The sequence below is a fragment of the Callorhinchus milii genome, unplaced genomic scaffold, assembly GCF_018977255.1.
Source record: "Callorhinchus milii isolate IMCB2004 unplaced genomic scaffold, IMCB_Cmil_1.0 Scaffold3, whole genome shotgun sequence".
Lineage (NCBI taxonomy): Eukaryota > Metazoa > Chordata > Chondrichthyes > Chimaeriformes > Callorhinchidae > Callorhinchus > Callorhinchus milii.
The window spans coordinates 29,659,618-29,678,250 of NW_024704744.1; the positions used below are offsets into that span (position 1 = coordinate 29,659,618).

Below are 18,633 nucleotides of genomic sequence, written 5' to 3' on the forward strand. Positions count from 1 at the left end.
CTTGCATTCACTTATTTGAAGAGTCCTATACAAGCAGAGCTAAAATGCAAACAGAGCTAACAAGACAAAGACAACAATAACAAGAACAAATGTAAAAACTTAGTGTGATTTGTATAAAGATTACATTTCTCTCATGGTTTCTAAATACATGATACAAAAATATAAGACAACATTTATCAGTTTACTAATCCACAAGATGTAAATTTTAGAGACTATATATTTTGTTTGTTACTGGTACATCAAATACTCAAACAATAAAACATCATCCACTGCATTTGGAAAAGTCATGAGCAGTACAATGAAAAGTAAAAATAAGTGACTGCAAACACTACATTACACTTTAAATTCTATGAAGTGCTCCGAACATGAGAAGTTAGATGTAAGGATTGTTGTTATCACTGATTTGCTTCTTTAGTCCTTCACGCTTTCAAGGTCAATAAAATGAGTAAAACCAAAACTAATAATAATAATAATCCTTGAATTTAATAAAGCAGATTTCACATCAGGTGAATGTCTCAAAAGAAATTGCTGTAAAATGCAGTTACTTAATGTTTTAGGCAAACCTAGTAACCAATTTGCCCACAGTAATGTCCTACAATCAGCTATGGGGTGAATGATCAATTTTATCTGAGGAATTATTGGCCAGGACACTGGGGGTAACTTCCTTCTTTTTTCAATTACTGTCGTGGGATCTTTAATATCCACTTGAACAGCATTGTTACCATTCTAATAGTACGCACTCTGAAGTCCCTGGGTCATTAATGTTTTACCAACATAGAAAATTGCTAACTGAACACAAATGAGAGCTCATTCTCTTCTTAAGTGTTTTAGTTCCATGATTTTTTTGCACATTAGTTTGAAATATAAACCAGGAGATAATGATAAACTTACCTAACGTAGGAATGCCTGTGTCCATGCAGTGAGAAGTGCTGGAATAACAATGAACTGCATCACATGTTACCCTAAACCTAGACCCTGTCAAGAAATTTTAAATTGATAAACTGAGACTATGAATACAGGTTGGAAGGTCCAACCAATATGGGTAGTCATAACTTTAATTATATACTGGTAAATATCATTTGTAAATATCTGACAAAACGCAAAATACTGCAGATCCTGGAAATCTGAAAACATAAACAGAAGTGGCTGGGAACACTCAGCAGGTCACGCAGCATCTACGGAGAAAGGAAAGTTTTGAGCTCAGTGGCGTTCGCAGTAATCCAGGACACTTTTGATGACAGATCAACTTTTCACAGGACTTGGAGGGGCAGACCAGCGGTTCTTTCTACTCAGCTCCTGGGAAGCTGCTCTCAATGGCAAGCGATGGAATTTTGTCTGATTAAACTCCGGCAGGATCCCAATACAAAAAACACCGAATGGAAAAATACCGCAGTCAGACTAAAGTAAACATTAATAAGAGTATATACACATCACGTGATGAATTATTTTGATTTGATTTAGCTCAGCCACAGGATAAGACTGGCATAACTCATTTGCGACTACATCAGTACTGAAGGTTAAATAATCCCAATGTAATGATTTCATATTTATTGAGCGATGAATACAGTTCAGTACCAGAAAATAAAATTGTGATATTCAGCATGTATTGCAATGCTAATGTTGGGAAGCTATACATACTGCCCCACTGTTACTTTGACAGTGTTAAGAGAGCTATTATCGTCACACTCTTTAACTGAACTCCTTCATTCTACTGGGGTATGTGGAATATGTGAATGATGTTCAAAGGATACTCGTAGTTCTACAGTAAGATACTCAAGTCATCATTACTCATTTGTGACCATTGCCAGTATGTGCCAGAGACCCATCCAAACCTGAAGATTTTCACAGACCTGGTAGCTGTTTGTGTGCACAGTAAACAGCCTCTTTAGGATTTTTCACGGTTTACTTACTCAGAATGAGTTAAGTCGGCATTTCCTGAATAAGTTCAGAAAGGTCATTTTCAGCAGTCAAGAATGGCCTCTAGTATGTGGCAATCTGAGATGCCAGCACCCATCCAGGGCTTTTCAGCTTTGGATGCTGCCATAATTCAAAAGTACAGGGGAGGGAGTATTTCAAAACATATTTTAGTGACTTTCCATAAATAGGGAATCAAATATGTTTATATGCCGCCCATATACTCACTCGCTCTAAACTCCGTACCCCCATCACACCAGTCCTCACCAGGCTCCACTGGTTCCTCATCATCACTACCTATTCAAGATCCTCACATTTGTTTACAAATCCCTTCATGGCTAGGTACCTCCCTTCCTTTCCAACCTGCTCCACCACCCACCGCCTCCGCTCGGCTGGCCCCGGCCTCCTGCTTTTCCCTTGTCCCCTCTGCTCCATCATAGGCACCCGTGCTTTCAGACACTACTCCAGAAACTTAAGAAATCTCTCCCTCCATCCCTCCACTTTGCCCTCCTTCCTCATTTTCAGGTCATCCTTGAAGACCTTCCTCTTTGACTGTGCTTTCAATCACCTCCCACCACCAATTGGTTCGGCATAAGCCTCCGCTAATGTTAAGTGCTCCGAGATTCTGCCCTGTGTAAAGACTGCAAGTCATTGTTGTTTAGGAATACTGCATTGTTTAATTTATTTGTACAATCTATCAGTACAGCTTTCCTTCAAGTTATGCACCATTTTTGGATCTCTCGATAAACCCTCCAAGTTGCTGAGAGAGTATTGATGCTTACCACCATGGTTCATTCATTATTTAACTGTCACATTGCTGCTATCTGCACTAACCCTGTGTAAGTGTTATCCTATCGCTGAGTGCATAAGCATTATCTGGACCTGCACATTTCTAACAATCTGCTACTGAGTCATTTTTACAGTGGGTTGTGGACAGCTTTAGTCACAGGCATTTTGCTCCTCATGCTACTCGATTGGTTCATTAGAAGCACTAACTGCATATTATTGCAGACCCGTTGTTATTAATTGCTGTCATTTTGTTAATCCCAAATAAAATCTCATTTAAAAAAAAGGCATTTAGCAATGCTGAGAGCTCATGTGACTGTTACAGTACAATACAATTTATATTTATGTGGTGTCTTTTATATTGGAAGCATGTCTCAAAGTACTTAACACTACTCACTGGGCATGTGAGCTAGGGGATGGGGGGCTGAAATGAGTGAGGAGAAGAAAGATGGCCAAAAGCGTGGTGAGTACATCTTGAGACAGTCTTTGAATGCGTTGAGAAAGTGGACGAGTCAGAGGGATTCTGCGATGAAGTTCCAGATAGCGTGGGCAGAATGGTTGAAAGTTCACCCGCTGGTAGCTAGGACATGGGATATGAAGTAATAATAATCCTTGCATTTGATATAAGGTGAGTGTTTGCTGAGCTAAGGGTATAGCCTGGTTGGTAGGGATCTAGTGAGGATGGGGGAGATAAGCTTGCAGAGCCTGGTGCAGAGAGGACACAGGGTATTAGTGTAATCAAGCTTGAATGTTAGCATTTCTTTCAAAATGTTATTAAACGGGCTTTCCTCCCATTGTTAATGAAAATGGAAAGAGGAATGTTGAGTTCCACAAGCCATACAACTGAGATATCATGAATTCAAAACTGAAAGAATTTCTCCATTGAAACGCACAAATCTCAATGAAGCCGTTTCTGTTTCCATGAGCTTTCACCTCTGAGTCAGAAGGTTGTGGGTTCAAGCCTCATGTCAGGACTTTGAATCCTTATAGCCTAGGTCTAAACTGACACTCTAATGCAGTGCTGGGGTGTGCTTCATTGTTGGATGTGTTGTTCTCCAGATGAGACCTTAAACTGATAACCCATGGCACTATTTCAAAAGAGAAGGGAATTTTTCCTTGTGTTCTGGCCAAGAATTCCCCAAGTAAAATTGGTCATTCTCTTCATAGCTGGTTGTGGGACAGTATGGTGTGCAAATTGGCTGCCACATTTGCCCACAAAATGTACAGTCAATTCACTTTACAGTATATTCTGTGAAGCTCTTCGAGAAGTCTCAACAAAGTGATAAGGCACAATATGAAATGCAAGAATTATTACCATTATTAACGTGCTAAGGTGCTATATCAAATGTAAGGATTATTATTATTATAATCCAATATTCCAAAAAAACACGATGAGCCCAAAGACATTTCCTGCTCATATTTAGGCAGGATTTAATTTAAGGTTTAACGCAGAATAAAATGGTAATAAAGGAAGTAAAGAATATGTGACACAATTCAAAATGAAATGCAAGAAAAAAATGTTCTGTGTATCTGGAATAATACAGCAAGGGGTGGAAAAATAAGTAGTGAAAAAAAGTTTCCAGACATTTGAGACCAAGTTAGAAATGTGAGATTTAGTCACATCCAGCTGAAAGCTGTAAAGATAACAAATAAAACATCATCTTCTCGGTTACAAGTCCCAGAGATTGTAAATTTTTCCAGTGTTCTGAAAGACTAAAGTATATGTCTTTATACCAAATTTTGAAGAAGGTATCAGCATCGGGACACAAACAGTGAGCTAAGTGGCAAATATTTTAGGTACTAAAACTGAATTATTTAACTCTTTAAGTACAATGTATCATTGAAACTAATGTGATTACCAATTCATGTTCTGCTAGGGCAAGACAACAACAACAACAACAACAACTTGCAATTATATAGCGCCCTCCACGCAGGGTAGTGTCTCAGAGCACTTAACAGTGGCGGAGACTGACTCCAAGCCAGTGTGGGGTGGGTGAAGGTAGCCGAAACTGAATGTTTTCAGGCGGGATTTGAAAAAGTAGAGAGAGGGGGCAAGGCAGAGGGATTGAGAGAGAGTGTTCCAGAGTTTGGGGGCATAGTAGCTGAAAGTGCGATCTCCGATGGTGGGGCGGAGGGTGTGAGGGACGAGCAGGAGGCCGGTGGAGTGGAGGCGCTGGGTGGTGAATCGGGGAGTGAGGAGGTTGGAGAGGTAGAGAAGGGCCAGAGAGTGAAGGGATTTGAACACAAGTGTGAGGATCTTGTGTGAAGTGTGAAGACGTGGAACATTATAAACAAACCAAACAGACAAGGCGAGGCCGAATTTCCACATAGTCACTATTTGTGACCATTTTATCTTTCTCAACATATGAAGAAAAGATTTGAAAACAAGTTTAATTTGAGCTTTTTAAAGAAACTTTGAAAACTTCATTGACTAATATTATGAGAGAAGTGTGATCCAATTTAGCAAATTGACTAAATATCTCCAGCAAGCATGAAATACACATATTGATGGGGGAGAAATTTCGGGCCTTTCTATAATGGTTACATTTAAAATCCATAAATCAACACTTGTTCTTTCTACCATTTGAGGAATCATACTTCATCTCCTGTTCAATAAATCTATGTTCTCTGTGCTTTCATATAATGCCATTAAGTCTAATTTAGGTCTTATGGTTTTCACAATGAAAGTAAAAACTAATTGGTTTAACTCCATCAAAATACAGCCAATGCCAAGTACCCCGGCGAGCCTGCCAGAGGATTCCCACACTGGAGCAGAGGGAGGCTGTGAGATGATCAAGTGGGGATAGGAAGTGAGGAGGACACAGAGAGAGAGGATGACAGAGCGGGAGAGTTGCAGGGATGGGGGTATTTTTAGGGAAGGACAGCTCGGATCTGAAGGATGGCTCAGGACACTCAAATGCACAATAATACCTGTGACTATAACTTAACTGGTGCAAAATGTGGACAGAAGCCAAGGTCTTTGTTGGAGGAGAGTTGGAGGAGAGTATTAGTTGTATTATTTGGAAAATAACCTATCAGTCGTTATTTATTTTTCTTAATTTAACCTGGGTCACCCAGTCCCATAGAACAATGAGTGCCAGTGTGGAAATGTAATTTGAATTATCACATAACGGGTTAAAGATTTATGTAGCGCATCTAGCCACAACACCAGCCTTGCTGGGAACCACAGCTGTTGACGAAGAGGCTGTTCAAACTAAAAGCTTTAATATATTGATGTTTTTATGCGGGTTGTTCCAGGATGTTTTTTTTTAGAAACATCCTCAACGGCACATATTTTAAAGGAGTCTACGTGGGTCCACTGCCTCCTATTGTTTAGTGTGATGGTTACACGTCCTTGTTCTTCTGCATTTTATTTTCTCAGCAGAAACTGGGTTAGATCTAAGTACGCATGTGCTTTTATGTTGATGGCATCACTGTTGATGACTAACCATGCTCTTCTGAAGTTGTGCAACCAACTGACATCACGTTTGCTCCTGATCACCCAGCATTACACCTCTCAGCAAGGTTCTCTGATGAATGATCTCCCTCCTTCTCTCTCTTCCCCCTCCCCCCAGAAGGGATGTACCTAATCTCCATTCATTTCTACCCAGAGTTATGGCTGAGATCATGGGTCCAAACTCCGTCTGACAGAGAATAGGAGCCTTGGGTTCTCACACACAGCTACTCTATTGTGCTATGTCATGCTGCCCTTTGATAAGAGAACATTCGCTTGCCAGAGACTTTTCTTCCAACAGTTTATAACAGCCCAAAGGTGCTTCATTAATTACTTTATCAACCTTTTTAGTGGCAGCTTGGTCCAACATGTGCTCCACATCAATACAAATAACTGGCGAGCTTTACAGAATCTCCATCTTTTGTGCTTTACATCAACATCACAGAACCTACATTTCTTGGATTTATGAGTGTACAAAAAGAATACTGAAGATTTCATATGCCAAGTTAAATGCGCAAAACACTTTCAGCAGAAACTGGATTAGGTCAAAGTACTTGTGTGCTTTTATGTTGATGGCATCACTAGTTGATGACTAACCAGCTAGCCTGGCTTGTCAACAGGACCTTAAGGAACAGACCAGTTACTGGGAGTATGGATTCTTTCCACTCAGCTCCTGTTAACTCTAAAACACAAAGCCCTATGGGTAGGATAGTCCTACCTTGACAAGGAATGGGTAGCTTGCCGGACATTGTTGGCAGTGGAAAGCTGCGTGGTTTATCTGGTTAAACTGCATTAGTATCCCAACACACACTCTGAAAGTAATGCTCTTTGAAATTCCATCCCATTGTTTTTCTAACTTACCTTCTCCCTCCCTGCCCTCAAGACCCACCTTAACATCTATCATTTTGATAGCGCTTTCAGCCATTAACCTCCAGCTCCCCCCTCGACTTCGGCCCCCAGGCAGCTGTGTCAAGCATTTTGTAATGTCCTTGGGATGTTAAGGGTGCCATATAAATGCAATTATGTTTTTTTAAAACTCAAAAACAAGTTAAAAATGGAAACAAGCGCAACTTGTATTCATTTTTGCCGTTAACAAAATAACTTGAAAATACATAGATTTACGCCAACATATTGAAACCTTAATCAGTGGATATTTATTACAGCTAGTAATTGCTCCATCAGCAGCTGGATTCAGTAAACATCCAGACTCTGAATACATATGCAAATTCTCCTTCAGAGTGTTTTTCTCCACATGTTAATAGTTGTCTCTGCAATGAAGCCCTTTGAGAGTTTCAGCGTTTTCTATTTGTGATGTGTATGAGTGAGCTGTGTTAGCTATTTTGAGCTTGGTTATTCTGTTTAAGTCTCTGCAGCTGCTTTTCTTTGTTCTGTCCAAAATCTGTTGGCAAATGTTGGAGATGCAGCTTAGTTTAGTGAGCAATGATTAAAAAGAAAGGCTTTTCTGCTCTCAGTGGAGTGCTTAGTAATATCCTACATTTTAGGAGAAAATACCTTTGAAGTTGTTTTCAAAATGTTTCAGAACTTTACCGTGTAGCTTTTTACAACGGTTGCATGACTTGTGGTGGGATAGCTCACACTGCAATTAATATTGATAACAGGTGATCACAACTGGCTTTATAGAGGTAGTAAGTGTCTGAAATCTCTCAAAGATTCACATTTGCCTCTCGGTTTTCTGTTAGGTGAACATTGGAGGAAAGATACAGTGAAAACTTGGGATAAGAATATAAAGATGCAATAACTCAGCAAATCGGCTTATTGTGAGGTGTTGGGAAATAAGTTGGCAAGGCTGTCAATTTTAGAAAAAAAATCAGTGAAAAAATACAATCGGGAAATAATTGAAATCTATGATCTTATCAGCAAATGTTTATTAATCTAATTTTCACACAAACTGGGTCTAAATTTTTTCCATCCACAATCTTTGCTAAAGTATCAATTCATTTAAGTCTCATAGAAACATCAGGCCAGAAATACCCCACCCAAAAAAAATGGCCAATTGAGGGATGCTGCTGTGTAAATTTGCTACATTCATCTACAAAATATAGTCACTTTGTTTTACAAAATATCCTGTGAAGTGCTTTGCAAAATGCTCCTGATGTGAAGCTTGCTAAACGCAGATTTTTATCATTGTTTGTAGCTAATAATAAAACACTGTGTATTGTGTTTATGGTATGTTACTGCACTCTAGTGATCGAATATAAGCTTGTGCCGAATACAATTACCTTTGAATAATGCCACCGTTTGGAAATTATGCTTTTGCTTTTATAATACTGCCCTCTGGTGACTGACATTACAAATATTTTACACAGGCTACAGTTGTCTACAAAATATACACTCACGATACTTCACAGTAAAACCCTGTCACACCTCAGGCATCACCATCCAAGGATGCACACTCCACCTCACTGAGCCAGTCTGGAACTTTGACATCTTGTTTGACCCTCAATTATCCTTTCTACCCCACATTCGTGCCATGACCCGCTCTGCCTTCCCCCACCTCCGCAACATCACCGGCTCTGCCACTGTCTCACACCGCAGGCCGCCGAGACTCTCATACATGCATTCATAACATCCAGGCTGGACTATGCAAACTCCTTGCTTGTCGGCCTCCCCAACTCCTCCCTCCATAGGGTGCAGATCATCCAGAACTCTGCAGCCGTGCCCTCTCCCACACCAGGCTCCGTGACCCTATCACCCCCATCCTCGCCCAACTCTACTGGTTTCCTATCACACAGAGGATAGAGTTCAAGATCCTGCTTCTCACCTTCAAAGCCCTCTATGGCCTTGCTTCCCCCTATCTCTGCAACCTCCTAACCCCCTGCCAACATACCCGCTCTTTCCGCTCAGCAGGTTCTGGCCTGCTTCACGTCCCTCACCTCGCCTGCCCCACCATTGGTGTTTGGGCCTTCAGCCACTCTGCCCCCACCCTCTGGAACTCCATCCTGCAGTCCCTCCACCTTGCCGCCTCCCTTGCCTCCATTAAGACCAGTCTCAAGACCTTCCTCTTCGACCGTGCCTTCGATCACTCCCCAGCTCAGGTCCGAAATACTGATTGTCCAGCGCTTTGGGACGTCTTCCCGATGTGAAAGGTGCTGTACAAATGTGATTTTGTTGTTGTTGAAATGCTTTGAGACATTTTGACATGACAAACATTTAATCAGTTACAAGATTTATTAATTTATAGTTTCCATTGAATAGTATTACAACACAGCTGCTGTTGTTGCTATTGAATAGTATCAGTAAGAACACAAGCAGTGAAGATTCCTTCAACCCGTTTTTTTGCATCCTTCAACCTTTCAGCACGTTCCAGCTGTTGCCATCACAGTCCTGATCCTATAGCTTCTTGTCCTGTTGTCTTGGCGAGAATCAAAGCAGAAAATGACATTCGAACCATCCACTAATTACCTAGCAGAGCCTCAATCTAACTACTCTTATCTCCTGGAGAAAATTCTACACATAATCTCTGATCCGTAAAGATACAACAACAACAAAATTATATTTGTAAAGCGCCTTTCATGTCAGGAGGACGTTTTAAGGCACTGAACAGTGAGGGATCAGGACCCGAGCGTGGGGTAGAGGGGGTAGGAGGGCGGCTGAAAGCACGGTCAACAAAGACGAGTCTTGAGTTGTGCCTTGAAGGAGGCGAGGGAGCAAGGCAAAGGGAGTGTGGGATGGAGTTCCAAACAGTGGGGGCAGAGAGGCTGAAAGCCTGACTGCCGATGGTAGGGTGGGTCGGTCGGGAGACATGGAGCAGGCTGGAGCCTGTTGAATGGCGGGAGCGGATAGGTTGATAAGAGGGTCAGCAGGTCAGAGAGGTAGGAGGGAGCAAGGCCATGAACGTCTGAATAACGGTAGAACCCAAAGCTGCTTGAAAATGCTCAGAGACACCATGTCGATATTCCCTTATCCTTGCAGGAGAGGCAATTGAGGTCTCCTTGGAGCTGACGTAACTCCAATGTGACTTGCTTGGCAATGGAATGCTAAGGGAAAAGGACCAATGAAACAGGAGGACAACAAACGCCAGATTGACAATAGAATAAAATATACTTTCTTTGCTGAATTTGATTTATGTAGCATTATCCACTATTTCAAAGAGAATTTGGCAGCATGCTGACAAACTGGCACAAATCCAGTAGGTGAATTGCTACACGTGGAGTCCTGTAGCTCAGCAGTTAGAGCACTCGCTTTGCAAGCGAGAGACTTGAGTTCAATTCCAGGCAGGGCGAAACCTTGGGCAAGTTTCCTTACTCCACACGCCTAATAATAATCCCTCCAAAACCAAAAACAATAATAAATTGGTCATTATCAATCTACGACTTTGTGGGACATTACTGTGCGCAATTGGCTGCTGCGTTCGCCCACAAATATACAGTCAATTCACTTTACAGTGTGTTCTGTGAAGCGCTTTGGGACGTCCTCCCGACATGAAAAGCGCTATGTCAAATGCAAAGATTATTATTATGTGAGGTAATCATTATCCTTTACCTACATCACTCTGGAAAAGATAGAGTCCAAAATGCGCGGCATCTGTACCTGAGGTCTGCTTACAGATCAGCTGGTAGACAGACCACTGAAGGGAAGAAACCAACAGTAGTAAACTCTGAACTGTAAAACGAGTGGGGGGTGAAAATAAAGAATTCATAACAAGAGTAGCAAACAGTGACTTGTTTCAAATAGCACCTCCTGCCAGTAATCAGAAGGCCCCGACCCACTGCAACTTCACTCCAGAAATAGGTCAGCGCTATTTATGAGACCTGCCTTTAACACCCCACTTTGTTTTGAATACAAACACAATAAATATACTTTAAAGCTTAAAAAATCTTGCTGCAACAGTCAGCACTTTAATCAAATAATTACATTTTATCTTCAAGAGGCGGTAAAAATGTTTTTAGCTGTAAAATCTCTGTGACTGGCTGTTTCCGGTCCTGATAGAAATCGAGGCCAGTGATAAGCTCCACATCCCGGACACGTGCTGTGTGCATCCAAACTCGCTCCTCAACCCACTGGGACTCTTCCTTGCCGTCCTGACGCAGAATATAGAAGAAATGACAATTATCAAAACATACTGTATGACAATCAAAATGGAAAATAGATTAGATTGTTGATATTCCAAATCACTCGCAAATATTTTTTATGTTTGTCTCAGCCAAATCGTCCTTCTACTTCCTGGAGGCCAAGGACAACTCCAGGCTCCTCTTCTCCACCATATATCAGCTTCCCCTAATTTCCCATGCTCCGTCCATCCTCTCCTCCAATTCCAAATGTGAGGAGCTGATAGACTTCCTCAGATCCAAAATCAAGAGGATCCTTTGCCCTCATTACTACCACCTCCTCCTTCTTCTCCCTCTGGCCTCGACCCATCCCTCCTTCCACACCTTCAATCCCATCTCTCCCTCTTCTCTTCCTTCCATCATTTCCTGAATGAAGCTCATTACAAGCTCCCTTGACCCCATCTCCATCCCTCTCCTAAAATCCTTCCTTGCTAACAGATATCATCAACCTCTCTTTGTTCACTGGCACAGTTCCCACCCCCTTCAAGACAGCTGTCATCACCCTTCCTCAAAAAACCTTCCTTTGATCCAACCCTCTTCCCTAACTACTGTCCCATCTCTAATCTCCCTTTCCTCTTCAAGGTAAAGTAAAACTCACATAATTCATATCAGTCAGGGCCATAACATTCGATATGACTTACATGAAGTCTGAGTTGCAGGCAAATTTGGGTAAGTCATATAAATACAATACAAAATAAAATGTAATCAATAATCTACACTGCATGTGGTAAAAGTGAAGACTATGTTTCTCACAATTCAATGTGGTCGTGACCCATCATCACATGTGCACTTACCAGCAAGCATTGGAAATGCATAGAATCGTGGGAGGGAGAGATCATCGGTGGTCGGACTTTCAGCCTTTCTGCTCCCATTCCATCCCAGAGCCTCTTCGCCTCGCCCCTTCCCTCGCTTCTTTCAAGGTCCATCTCAAGACTTCTTGGCCATGCGCTTGTCATCTTTCCCCCACCCCCCCCACTCCCAACACTCCCAGCCCCCAACCCTCCCAAATTTAACATCAGCTCAGCTATCCAGCTCCTTGGGACGTCCCCCCGATATGAAGACACTATGTAAATGCAATTTGTTGATGATCCCACAGACTTCTGACTCAGAGGCAAGATTGCTACCAACAGAACCAGGCTGACAAGTAAAGATAGGGTTAATTTTCTGTTCCCTCTACTCAACCTGAGGTTTACTTACCGCACAACTCTCACTGTTGTCAGTTCTATGAGGCAGAATGAAGGACAGCACACGCAGTGAGTCTTTACACTGAGTTGGGGTCTGGGAGGTGTTGGTGCAGCTGGTAAGGATTATGTAGTAGTGAGTTGGGATGGGCACTTTTATATCTTGCAGATACCTGCAAAAAAATAATTAGCAAGTAATAATAATCCAATATCATAATACAAAATTATAATAATAATTCATCAGCATCATCTCATATGCTAACTCATGTTTTTCAGTTGCAATTCTCTGGCTCAGATATTTCTCTTTCCTACAATATACAGGTTTCAATTCCCGAGCATCACATTACCCAAACACAAGCTTCTACATTACCTAATCTCTTTGTGGCATTCTTTACAATTGCTCTTGACCCCACACCTCCGTCTTCACTAGAAAAATGTTGATCGATTGTTGTTGAGTATTATTGCTTTTTGTCTCTCTGGCACGGGACAACATTCACAAGATGCCAAACGCATTTTTCATTAAGTTATGCATCTTGATTTAATGCAAGAATGTAGTTCTCAAATCTCTTTAATTCAAGGTCATTCATTGTGCATTATAGATGTGAATGGGAAAGCCACACATTTAAATTAACTAACTCTTTTCAACCAGGTTTGTGCTTGTTACAATAGTTATTACAATGGACATATAATAGCATGCCAAATATGGTTTGAAGATATTTCAAATGGAGGAAAATGAATAATGAACAAACAACTTTGTTTTAATCTGCGTCTCAGTCATTAAACAGCGAAACACTGAATCCAGAACAATGCTTTAGGATGCACTAATATAGTAGAATAAGAGAACATGGAGAGTTTGCAATGGAAATTTCAGGACAGCCCACCAGGAACTTTTGATTTGATGCAAGAAAGTGGTTTAATAATAATAATCCTTGCATTTGATATAGCGCTTTTCACGTCTTCTAGACGTCCCAAAGCGCTTCACAGAATATACTGTAAAGTGAATTGACTGTATATTTGTGGGCGAACGCAGCAGCCAATTGCGCACAGCAGTGTCCCACAAGCAGTCATGGATTGAAAGTGACCAATTTATTATTGTTTTACAGAACATAATCTGAACTACTTACTCTAGGATTTTGTCTGGAGTATCAAAGTGTCCATCAAAATCGTAATCAAACACAGGTCCACTGATCACATTGATACCATTTCTCCGGATGGCGTATTTCACCAGCAAAACGTTGTGGAAGTAATTCCACACCTCTATCAAAAATCATAACAATAAGCATCACCTCACTGTAACTTCATTGGCACAAATATCAAAGTAAATACAATGGTTGGAAACTTGGAAATGTTCCAACAAAAATCCTCTCTGTCTGATGTCCCGGTCGATAACTGGTCAGGTCCAAGTCAATAACATGACAGTCAGTAGCTGGTCAGGTCCAATCAATAATGTATTGGTCAATAACAGATCATACGATTTCATAGCTGAATACCTGCTAAATTCATCATTAAAAATCATAACAAAATGTGATCATTAGCATTGGAGATAAATACTATGTCTTATTTCTCATCTCCTAGTGTACAGTTTGTGAACATTTGAGACCTAATATTCCACCTAGTCTCAGCCTTAAAATTTAAGGGCAGAATTTATTTTTACCAGGAGCCTTGTATCAGTTCCTTACCATGTCACTTAGAGGAGAACTGTCACACCTGGGTCACATGATGGAAAGCAAGTGTGGTACCAGCCGGGTTTCATAGGGCTAACACAAAAGTGAAAGGTCTGTGCCAAGCAGTGGAAAATTCTTAAAATTCAGTCTTTATTTGGTTCTTGACATATTTGGTAGAAAGAACTGGCTTCCAAATTAGGATTCTGTTTTAAGATTTTTTCACAATACTGTATTATTTTGCATTTGCAGCCTCAGACTAGGTTAAATTTTATGCGTTTCTGGCTCAATCCATTTCCGCATCAATCACCAGTCCTCTTTATTAAAGTCTTATCAATTTCCTACTCATCAACCTCCAACTTGTTTTACTTTATCATAACCATGTTTAGTTCAGGATTCAAGTAACATTTTGAACGCATGACAGCAATGAGAGTGTGAAACAACTCAAAGCAATGAATCATCAAGTTCAATTTCAGTTTGGTTTCATATCAAGCAAGACACAGTGAAATTATCAATAGTCATGAAATAAAATGAATGAGAAAAACTTCATTCTGAGAAACAAGAGCATTGTTTAGTAAAGAGCTATTCTGTACTTACTTTGGAAGGCTTTGTGCATGGGCACAATGTTGCTGGTCAACAGACCTTCGTACTTATCATGTTGGTCTTGCAGGTCTAGAAAAAGCAACAGTGTTACAAATAATCATGGTTACTGTCCAGACACATATGCATCATCCAGTACACCAATTTTATTATTCACTGGAAAACATTCTTAAGAACAGTGAGTTGGTACAAAGCTGACAGAAAACCCTTAGGGCTCATTTCTTTCTTTAAAATAGACTTGAACAGCAGCAATGTAATCTGCACATTCCAGTATTGCTGATTGAGCTTCTTTAATATCTAAAAATATCTAAAAATAATAATAATAATAATCCTTGAATTTGATATAGCGCTTTTCACGTCGGGAGGACATCCCAAAGCGCATCACAGAACACACTGTAAAGTGAATTGACTGTATATTTGTGGGCGAACGCGGCAGCCAATTGCGCACAGCAATGTCCCACAAACAGTCGTAGATTGAAAATGACCAATGTATTATTGTTTTTGGTTTTGGAGGGATTATTATTAGGCTCTGTGTGGAGTAAGGAAACTTGCCCAAGGTTTCGCCCTCTGCCTGGAATTGAACTCAGGTCTCTCACTTGCAAAGCGAGTGCTCTAACCACTGAGCTACAGGACTCCACATATATCCACATAAAAATATCATCAGTCTGGGTATAATCTCATGTATCTACTAATGTAGGCCAAACAACAGCTTGCACACATGTCATTGTAGCAATTCTACCATGAATATCTGATAGATGTTGATATTCAGGATGTAAAGTCTTGCCAGATTCTGCTTGGCAGACTCCTCTGCTCTTCCCTATACAGGCTGCAGACTATTCAGAACTCTGTAGCCCGTGTGTCTTCTCCTGTATAAGGCTCTGCGAGCCCATCCTCGCTTGGCTCCTTGTCCCCCAGCAAACTAAATTCAAAATTCTCATCTTCACCTTCAATTCCCTCCATTGTCTCGTCCAACCACTGTAATCTCCTGTAACTTTACCAACCTAGCCACTCCCTTTACTCAGCAAACACCGGCCTGCTCCATGTCCCATGCCCAACGTGCCCCACTATCAGGAACTCCATCCGAGTCACATCAGCTCGTTCTCTTCACACTATCAAGGCCCATCTCCAGTACGTATCCTTGTCAGTCAAATTCCCCCTCCCCACTCCCCACCCTCTTTGGCTCCCATCCCCAGCTCAGGTGCCCAGCCAACAGTGTCAAGCACTTTGAGACATCCTCCCAACATGAAAGGGTTATTGTAAGTAAATGCTATATAGTCACCACGTTTTACAATAAATCCTTGTAAAGCTCTTTGAGATGCACTGATGACATGATAAGCCGCTGTAGCAAATGTAAGCATTTTTATGAAAGCAATGCTGCACTTACTCAGGGGATAAAGAAACCCGTAGCTTATGTTGTGATCCTTTTTGTAATATGAGCACTTTTGGCTACTGTTCAGAGAGATTCGAACATCAGCAAACAAACAGTTTGACAGATTAGCAGTTGGCTTGTCCTGTTAGATAAGAAAAACAATTGTCTTAGTGGTGAAAAATGTGTCAGATGCAAAACATGAGTCACTTCACTAATTGTTAGGGATTATTGATGTATGAGCATTGTTCATGTGTGAGTAGCAACAACAACAATTATATGTATAATTTATACATTTATAACAACAATTACATTTATAGAGCGCCTTTAACGTCGGGAGACGTCCCAAAGTGCTGTAGCGACAGGCCACTTAACTGTAGAGGGTGTCACAGCCAATCCTGGCCTCTCCCTACCTGCTAACCGCACAAACAATCAGTAGAGGGCACTCAAGAGGGTCAGGACCAGGAAACTGATCCACCTGATGTTACCTTCCCTAATCCTGGGAAGGTCTGGGTCAATTTAGTCTCTCTAAGCAGCCCTGGCAGAGAGCAGTAAAGTGAATCCAGCAACCTCCTGGTCTGAAGCTGCAGCTCTGTCCACTACACCATCAGGCTGCCCTCACATACGCAACAATAACAACAACAATTTGGATTTATATAGCACCCTCCACGCCGGATGGCGTCTCAGAGCACTTCACAGTAACGGATCCCGGGACCGAGCCAGGGGGAGGGGGGGGGGAAGGTGACCAAAGGGGCGGTCGAAAAGAAAGGTCTTCAGCAGAGACCTGAAAATAGGAAGGGAGGGAGCGAGGTGAAGGGAGTGAGGAAGGGAGTTCCAGAGCCTCGGGGCATAGTGGCTGAAGGCACGGCCGCCGAGGGTGGAGCGGAGGACTCGGAGGAGGCCAGACCCGAGGAACGAAGGCAACGGGTACTGTTTTGAGGAGACAGGAGGTCAGAAAGGTAGGGGGCTCCAGAGGAGTGCAGGGACTTGAATACAAGGGTGAGGATCTTGAAATTGATCCTCTCTGGGATAGTCAGCCAGTGCAGTCTGGCAAGGACCAACACATCAAATATTTTCATTTTCACCTTTTCATCACTGAAGATCATGAAGCCATTTTGTATCCTTTCCTAAAATCTTGCAGAATCAAGATTTTAAAATATCAGTGTTACTTCATGTTCCTAATTACTGCTGGAAAGAAGCTTCCTGTGGCTTGTACAGAATATAAGTCCAGAAAATGCAGTCAACTTCATATGAAATGCAAGGAAACTTGTTCATATTTCACAAGTTAACAGGACAACTAGAGGTCACTGTTCTTTCACTTCATATCGTACTATTGCTAATGTAAACTAAACATACAGTCCTCCATTTAGGAAGTTTTGTTGACTTATTCCAATGTTTACAGATAACACTCATGGAGTTTTAAAGTATAATTGCAACAACAACTTGCATTTATATAGCATGCCTCACATAAAATTAAATTGCACTTTGAAACTGCACCAGAGAAAGTGCACCTTTTCAGCAATTTGTAACAGGAATAAACAGATAAGCCCAGGAGTCTTTTTTCTGGGATGTTGGGAGTGGAATGTTGAGAGTTGGTACCTTATCAGGTTTGTTATTTATGATTTGGAATCGATATTAAAAGCTCTGTCATAAATAAGTTAAATCCCAGGGTGAGTTATTTATAAATGCACCAAATGGCTTGTACTTAGTCCATTGGGATGAATATACCACGTGAAGGGCTCACCTTTTTGCACAGCGTGTTTCTCCCATTCAGAAGATTGCCTGCTATGGGGAGGCAAAGAACTGAAGTGGGTAAAGGAGATCGGAAAACTCTTGAGTAACAAGCTGAACTGAATTAAGTGCCAGCAGCTAGAATACACCACTGAGGTGTTGGAATATCAGTTAATCATTCGCGCCCAATCATTTGAGGATCACTTAAATAATTCTTACATTTGGCAAAGGAACAGGATCTCAGTTTAACATTTCATCTGAACAATAGCACCTCCAGAAATGCAGTACACCTCCTCCAGCATTGTACTGGAGTGTGAATCTAGACTATAAGTTCAAAGTCACCACTCTGGGGCTTGAATCCACAACCTGCTGACTCAGAGGCAAGAGTGCCACAAACTGAGCTAGACTGACACCTGAGACCAATGCAGAGTATTAAACACTGATGGTGTCCAAATAGATAGTCAAATGATATTAATAGGACTCACCATTTGGTTGATCGTGTATGCCGTCCAGAGTGGCATTAGAATGTCATGACTGTAGCCACTTATGTACATATGTTGATGCAGGAGGCAGTACTTGCTGCCGTCCTGTAAAACTCTTGGACGGCCATATGGGACATGTTGAGCATTTGCATTTTGCACTGGAAAGATAAACCACACAAGTTCAAGAGCATTTATTTGCAATATGCAAGTCCTGTCATTTCTAACCTTTTACACAGTTCCCTCCATCCGTCCTTCTACTAAAGACTGCTGCTATGTTTCGCTCACAAAACTCACAGTATATTCTGTGAAGTGCCTTGAGATGTCTCAAAGATAAGACAAAGCGCTATATCAAATACAAATATATCAAATAATAAAGGATTATTAATATT

At 41.3% G+C, this 18,633-nt stretch overlaps 1 protein-coding gene across 3 annotated transcripts in view; it reads right to left on the minus strand.

Moving 5' to 3' along the window:
* Window positions 1-10,975: 10,975 nt before the first annotated feature.
* LOC103182285 (venom phosphodiesterase 2) overlaps window positions 10,976-18,633 on the minus strand; it is a 45,730-nt gene continuing 38,072 nt past the window's right edge. For all 3 annotated transcript variants that reach the window (XM_007899236.2, XM_007899235.2, XM_007899233.2), the window contains 6 exons: window positions 18,248-18,402; window positions 16,050-16,176; window positions 14,663-14,737; window positions 13,529-13,661; window positions 12,421-12,577; window positions 10,976-11,196 (listed from right to left, as the gene is read on the minus strand). In XM_007899236.2, coding sequence (XP_007897427.1) covers window positions 11,026-11,196; window positions 12,421-12,577; window positions 13,529-13,661; window positions 14,663-14,737; window positions 16,050-16,176; window positions 18,248-18,402 — 818 coding nt within the window. In that variant the 3' untranslated portion in view covers window positions 10,976-11,025. The remainder of the gene's footprint in view (window positions 11,197-12,420; window positions 12,578-13,528; window positions 13,662-14,662; window positions 14,738-16,049; window positions 16,177-18,247; window positions 18,403-18,633) is intronic.